General features: G+C 31.8%; 1 protein-coding gene across 1 annotated transcript; it reads left to right on the top strand.

Annotated features, from left to right (window-relative positions):
* The first annotated feature begins 250 nt into the window (after positions 1–250).
* Positions 251–5,766, top strand: LOC114411148. Its single transcript, XM_028374905.1, has 2 exons — positions 251–782; positions 5,639–5,766. The coding sequence occupies exons 1-2, from the start codon at positions 251–253 to the stop codon at positions 5,764–5,766; spliced, it is 660 nt and encodes a 219-aa protein (XP_028230706.1).
* The last annotated feature ends 1,224 nt before the right edge of the window (positions 5,767–6,990 follow it).

Genomic DNA, 6,990 nt, shown 5'->3' with positions numbered 1-6,990 from the left:
ATATGGAGGAACAAGAAAAACATTTATTTGGAAGACACTTGCAGCCTCATTGAGAGTTGACAATAAAATTGTTATTATGGTTGCTTCTAGCGGCATAGCTTCTTTGTTATTGCCTGGAGGAAAAACAACACATTCAAAATTAAAAATTCTTGTTCCTATATTTGAAGACTTGACATGCAATATTCATCAAGGAACATAATTGGCTGAATCATTGAATGAAGCAAGTCTTATCATCTGGGATGAAGCCCCCATGGCTCACAAATTCTGTTTTGAAGCACTTGATCGAAGTCTAAGAGATGCTATTAAGGTGAAATCAAGTTCTGATAAAATCTTTGGTGGCAAAGTTATGCTATTTGGTGGAGATTTCCGGCAGATTCTGCCAGTCATTCCTAGAGGTAGCCGCTCTGATATTGTTAATTCAAATATTAATTCAACTTGTCTATGGAATCATTGCCATGTTTTGGCACTGTCGAAAAACATGCGTTTAGAAGCCAATACAGATGCAATAGACAAAGAAGAAACTGCAGCTTTTGCAAAGTGGATCCTTAATATTGGCGATGGAATTGCTGGCCAGCAAAATGATGGCTATGGTTCAATTGAAATTCCAAAAGATCTGATAATCACAGAATATGATGACCCACTCTACGCAATAGTTAATTCTATATTTCCAAATTTATCTCACCATCATACCAATCCTGAATACTTTCAAATCAGAGCCATATTAGCTTCCACAAATGAAACCATACAAGAAGTTAATGATTATATACTATCATTGATACCAGGTGATTATAACATACTTAATCTAATTCTTATTATATATAAATTTGGACTCTATGTCATTCTTATCAAACATTCTGCAGGATTACTAATCAAATCTATTAAATATTTTTTCTCCATACTAATCTTCTAATTTTTTACTCTTTTTATTCTTTATCCGATATGATAACCTGATAAAAAATCACAGGTGACCAAATGGAATATCTAAGTGTTGATTATGTGGACAAATCAGAAACACTAGAGAGTTCTCATTTTCGATCACTAACAACAGAATTTCTTAATTCATTAACAACATCCAATCTAATCATAACATCAAAATCAAAATTGGATCACCTATCATGTTGTTAAGAAACTTAGACCAAACTCAAGGACTATGTAATGACACTAGATTAATTGTTACAAACTTAGCTAAACATGTGATTGCAGCTGATATAATTTCTGGCAAAAATATTGATCAGAATGTTTATATTCCAAGAATGTCTATGTCTCCTTCACAATCACCATGGCCTTTTAAGCTTTTGAGAAGACAGTTCCCAATAATGCTTTCTTATGCAATGACAATTAACAAGTCCCAAGGTCAATCACTATCCTCAATGGGCCTTTATTTACCTAAACCTGTCTTCTCACATGGACAATTATATGTGGCATTGTCAAGGGTTAAATAAATAAAAGGCCTTAAAGTTTTAATACATGACAAAGACAAAAAAAATTCAAATTCTACAACCAATGTTGTCTTCAAAGAGGTCTTTGCAAATCTTAAAAGGTTAATCCATTTCATATATATTCTCAATGATTAGCTTGTATGCTATAATATTGATAGTTGCTTATTCATTCTCTAACATGTAGTTAGATACAAAATTATAGCTGCCAGCTTTCGACACATCAATTCCAGTTCCTACATATGATAGCTCCATTTTTGCTGCAACCTTACAAAATAATCCAGCAAAAAAAAAGCTTAAGCCAGAAGTTCAAGATATAGGCAAAACCATATTCTTCATTCATGTACTTGAATAAATATTTGATACAAGTATTTTGCTTACACCATTCAATATTTAAATGTGCTTCCTGTATTTTTTTCAATTCTGAATGCAAATGTCTAAGGCAAATCTATTTACCTAATATTTCATTCAATAATTGGTACTGTCCAGCATTCAATATTAACAATCATCCAGAGCAAGTTGAATCATTTGATAAATGCTACTGTCCAGCAAATACATAAATAACTTAAATCACATTATTTAATTAACATGATTTTAGGGAAACAAACTATATTTATACCATATATTCATTGATTAAATATTTAGCCATTTATGGAATACCAAATTTACTATGAAATACTATAAATACGTTTAAACAAAAAACTAAAAAAGATACTTAATCTTTAAATTCTTTAAATGAAAATAAACAATTTAAACTTTTTTTTTACAATCTCTTATTTCTTACAAATATCATCTAATACTTATCAATTACACCATATTTCACGTCTTCCATTTAATCATTAGCATTTGTACAAACAACACTTTTGCTTCCCTACATTTTTTAAGATATATATATTGCTCATGACATTCAACCACAAACTAGAACCACAACAATATTCACAATGATTTAACTGCCCCTACATGTCCAATCTACTAGACCAGCATTCAATATTCCACAATTTCCAATTTACTTGCCATGCCTCACGTCACATCTGTTGGCTAACCAGCACTTTACTGACTAATTTATAACACAAACATCATTTCCTTACAAACATTAACCTCTTTCAACTTTGCTAAAAAACAACAGCAACTGGGCTCCGACTATGAGTTCAGACTCATCAACTGCTTCAAACAAAGTAAAATTATTGACTCTTCTTTCTGATTTTGACTTCTATTTCTGATTCTATGATGAAATTTATTATCTACATTTCAAATTTCCTCACTTGGTTGCGGAATCCTTACCGACTTTTTCTTCTCTCTCAAATAATGTTTTGAATGCATGCACGCATATATTTTATGTTTTATGGTTGACATCCATTTGACATGTCTAAAATTATTCTACATTAAGAACTATATCAATTATTTGGACTGTTGTTTCCGTATGACCTTCAGTTTGTCTGCTTTGGAAATTTGTTTTTTGTTTCATGCATGTTGGGATGCATTCTCGAGCATTGCTTCAACTATTCTAACCCTGCTTCCTCTGTTCTGGTTTTTTCTCAGTTTGTTGATCATTTTTGTATCTTCATCACCTCCACTCGATTTTTTCGCCTACTCACACCTTCCATTTTGTTATGGATTTGCTTTAACTTCAACCTTTCTTGCTTTTTAGATTTCATTGTTGTTCTTGCTTACTCTGATCGCCCATTCCTAAAACTGTCATATCACAACTTAGATCTTAACTGAATTTCCTAGCTCAGGAAACCATATTAAATAATTTCAGACTATCAACTATACTAATTATTTCAACTGTTCTTTTCATATCGTGTTTATTTGTGCATGTTAACCTCCCTCATTAAATTTTGTTGTTCATCATTCTATCGGCATAACAATGAAAACACTCCAGCTCAAGATTACTTTTTCTTACATATATCTTTAAAACATTCCATTAAACTTTAATTCTCTTTAATTCCATGTATGTTTGATCAACAATTGTACAAGGTTATATCCATCTAAATGTCCTAATCTAGAATTACACATGCCTATAGAGGCTTAAATAACTAAATGGACACGACAAAAGATTAGAATTGAGTTAAGTATCTAACAAAGTTGTTAATATAATTGAATTAAATGTGAAAAAACCAGTACAGCAAGATGGCTAATCTGTGATGCTAATCAAGCTTAAGATAAGATGGATATTACATGGTCTGTAAAACATAAGCAATCAAATAGGCAGTAAATAAATATGAAATTACTACAGCACGAAATGTCTAAGATGAAACTATGTTGATGAGACCATCAGTTGTTTTATTCTCGAATAGCTTTAATACTTTGTTTCAATTAAATTACAGCAGAAAGGAAAAACATGGATAGACACCATTTTTCTATCATTTCGGCATATTGTTTGACAATTTTACTCATCTAAAATGACTAACCATATTTACACTTTCTGTACCGGCTTTATAGATTAAACTTTATTGCTTTGTTTCTTCCTAACTCCACATCTTTGATTATTATCTATCTGAATAATACAACTATATTGGTTTTTATGTCCAATCTCATTCTAGGTAGAACTTCCATTTATCAGAAAACCAGCAATCATGTAGTTTAGAGCCACATTCCATAATGACAGGGTAATATTGGATTAAAACTCATTTCTTTTTGGTTTTTTTCCCAACTTATTTATTATAATTTTACATTCAATATTTTCTTGCAGGACATCATAAAAGTCCCATTTTTTTATCACATTCAGTGGGCACCAGAATATCTCGAATATGTCTGTTTCAAATATAATGGACTTATATATCAAATCCAAGTAAGACTCCATAAGGGAAAAATCTTCTTTGCTGAAGGACTGAAACAGTTTAGAAAAGAATTGGTCATTTATGAATCTACCATCATCCATTTCTTTGTAATCGACCACATCTTAATATTCGACCTTCATTTTAGTCCACCGTTGGAACATCAGACTTCTGGAAGACCCTGGATGATATTCAGGCAGCATATTTGGACACTTGAAATAACACAATCAATGATTGACAGACCGCAACCTTTGGTAATGATAAAAAAATATTATGAGTCATATATAAATACAAAACTAAAGATTATTATTATTTATCCTCTTTTGCAGAATCTTCCAAACTGTATAACTAGACATCTAAATGCCTACGATCACCACATGACAATCCTTAGAAAATTTCGACCTCCGTTACAGTGAAATGTTATTGTTCTTGATATTGCAATTGACCAAACATATGTTCTGCAACCTTGGTATAAATTCCTTGAAGACAGTAATTTTTCTCATGGTGATGAAATCTCATTCTACTACACGCATCATGAACAAATTTGGGAAATTATTATTAGAAGACAAAAGAATTGGAATAACAACGATAGTGATAGTGACTAAATTAAGTTTAGGCTATTTCTTTTTGTTTACTAACATTATCTTCATCAATGAAATACAAACGATCTAATTATTATTAATATTACACATATTTGTGTTCATTTTTATTCTGTTTTATTGAATAAATTAAAATTCATACAGAATAAATTACAAGTGACCTGTGCATACGCACGGGTTACCAACTAGTTGTATATAATTATCTCTATTTTTCACTTATATGTTTTATATATACATATCTTAAAAATACGTCATAAAATCAAAGGGATAACATTTTGCCTCAATTTTATGTTTGAGAAACATTGTCCAACATGTACGTATTATCTTGAAATAGTTTTAATTATTATTTATTGATTTAAAGTCCCAACTCCAGACATTCCCATTCCTCATATATGTTGATGCTAAAACTGTTTGGTGATATAAGCTTTATCTCACCAACAACTTGTATATACTTGTCGTCTTAGCATCAGTATATTTTTCATTTTATGATTATCCGAACACTACTACAAATATTGCTTTTTACGTCACCTGTGCTACGACGGTTATTTAGAAAACCGATTTAAATAGTGACGCGGTGGCATTTTTGTAATTATTCTAAAAAATTTTGCATTTTACGACATACATTCTAAGGCGGTTATTAAAAACCGCCTTAGAATGTTATATGTAATAAACTTTACAACGGGTTTTAGTAAAAAGCCTTTGTAATTGGGTTAAAAAAAAACAAAGCCCGTAAAAAACCTTTCGTCCTAGCCCTTCTTCGTTACATTGAACCCTAGCCCCTCTTGCCTGTTCTGTGAGTGAACACATTGACATTGAAGCAACGTAGCCCTCTTCGCTGTTCTTCCATTTGATCAACCCGACGATGCACGTGGACAACTCTTCTTACGACTCGAAGTTCCTTTGAATCAGGGAGTTCGTGAAGAGCAAGGCTTTCTCCACGGTCCTTACAGCTAGGTTAGTCACTTACTTACCTTCTCAGCAATTTCATTTGCCTTCCCTGCATGGTTTCTCAAACAGATTTATTTTTGATAGAGAGAAATTTAAAGTATCATTTGAGGGTCCTTAGTCACACTCACACATGTTGTTGGAAGATTTTTTATTTTTTTTAATCAGCAAAAACAAATTTAATCAGAAGCACAAGGTCTGCCATTCAGTGGGCAGCATGCCTTGGAACTTGTCTAGCCTTTTGATGCAGTCACGGAACTGCTAATGTCTACGACGAGTTGGCTGGTGGATTAGGTGACATGCACATATATATGTGAATATGTTGGGATAGGAATAGGAGGGGGATTTCCTGTTGGGGGTTTAGGGGTATACTTTTATCAGTTTAGGAATTTATTTGGTTTTAGGAACAATTGGTTTATAGGTAAGAAAGAAAATATCTGTTGTTTACTAGAGGATAGGTTTTTCTTTTTTGGGACTGGTAAAGTAAGGGTTGGGTACCTTTGTACACGTGACCTCTTCCTATTAATGATACATTTTTTTTTCTGAAAAAAAAGAAAAATGTTTCATAGATAACCATTATATTATAAATCACTTAGAGAAAATTAAAATATATAAGTATCGTAAAATACTCAAGCAGATTTATTTTTGATAGAGAGAAATTTAAAGGGTGAAAAAATGATAATTAACAAACTAGGCTTTGTTACATTACTAATTCTGTCTTTCATGGCATTCTCCTTAAGAATCTTGAGCTTCTCCAAGGCTAAAGCTTCTGATGATTCCACTGCTTGTAGCTCCAAAAGGGTGAAAAAATGCAATTATTTAGATACCTTATTTTCACCTAATTTTTTTTAAAGACGGTTATTAGCAAATAATCATCTTTGAATGTCGAAGCCGACACAGCATTCAAAGAAGATTCTCAACTAATGACCGTCTTTGAATATCAAATTAGACACAACATTCAAAGACGGTTATTCAAATAACCGTCTGAATAACCGTCTTTAAATGTCCAATCAGACACAACATTCAAAGAAGGTTATTAGCAAATAACCATCTTTAAATGTCAAATAAGACATAACATTCAAAAACGGTTATTAGCAAATAATCGTCGTTGAATGTCGAAGCAGACGCAACATTCAAAGACGGTTCTTAACTAATAACCGTCTCTGAATGATTGTAATTTTCAAAGACGATTGTTAAAATAACCGTCATAAAAAGCATTTTACTTTTAACAAT

Source organism: Glycine soja, chromosome 5 (genome assembly GCF_004193775.1).
Source record: "Glycine soja cultivar W05 chromosome 5, ASM419377v2, whole genome shotgun sequence".
NCBI classification, from domain to species: domain Eukaryota; kingdom Viridiplantae; phylum Streptophyta; class Magnoliopsida; order Fabales; family Fabaceae; genus Glycine; species Glycine soja.
The sequence above is the reverse complement of the archived record's forward strand: the minus strand, read 5'-3'. Positions and strand labels throughout refer to the sequence as shown.

What these genes read in the sequence shown, in the direction of transcription:
- LOC114411148 (XM_028374905.1), top strand. Translation starts at nt 251, where the DNA reads ATGGCTCACAAATTCTGTTTTGAAGCACTTGATCGAAGTCTAAGAGAT. An exon ending in TATACTATCATTGATACCAG is followed by an intron (nt 783 to 5,638) that starts GTGATTATAACA and finishes GAAGCAACGTAG; the next exon opens with CCCTCTTCGCTGTTCTTCCA.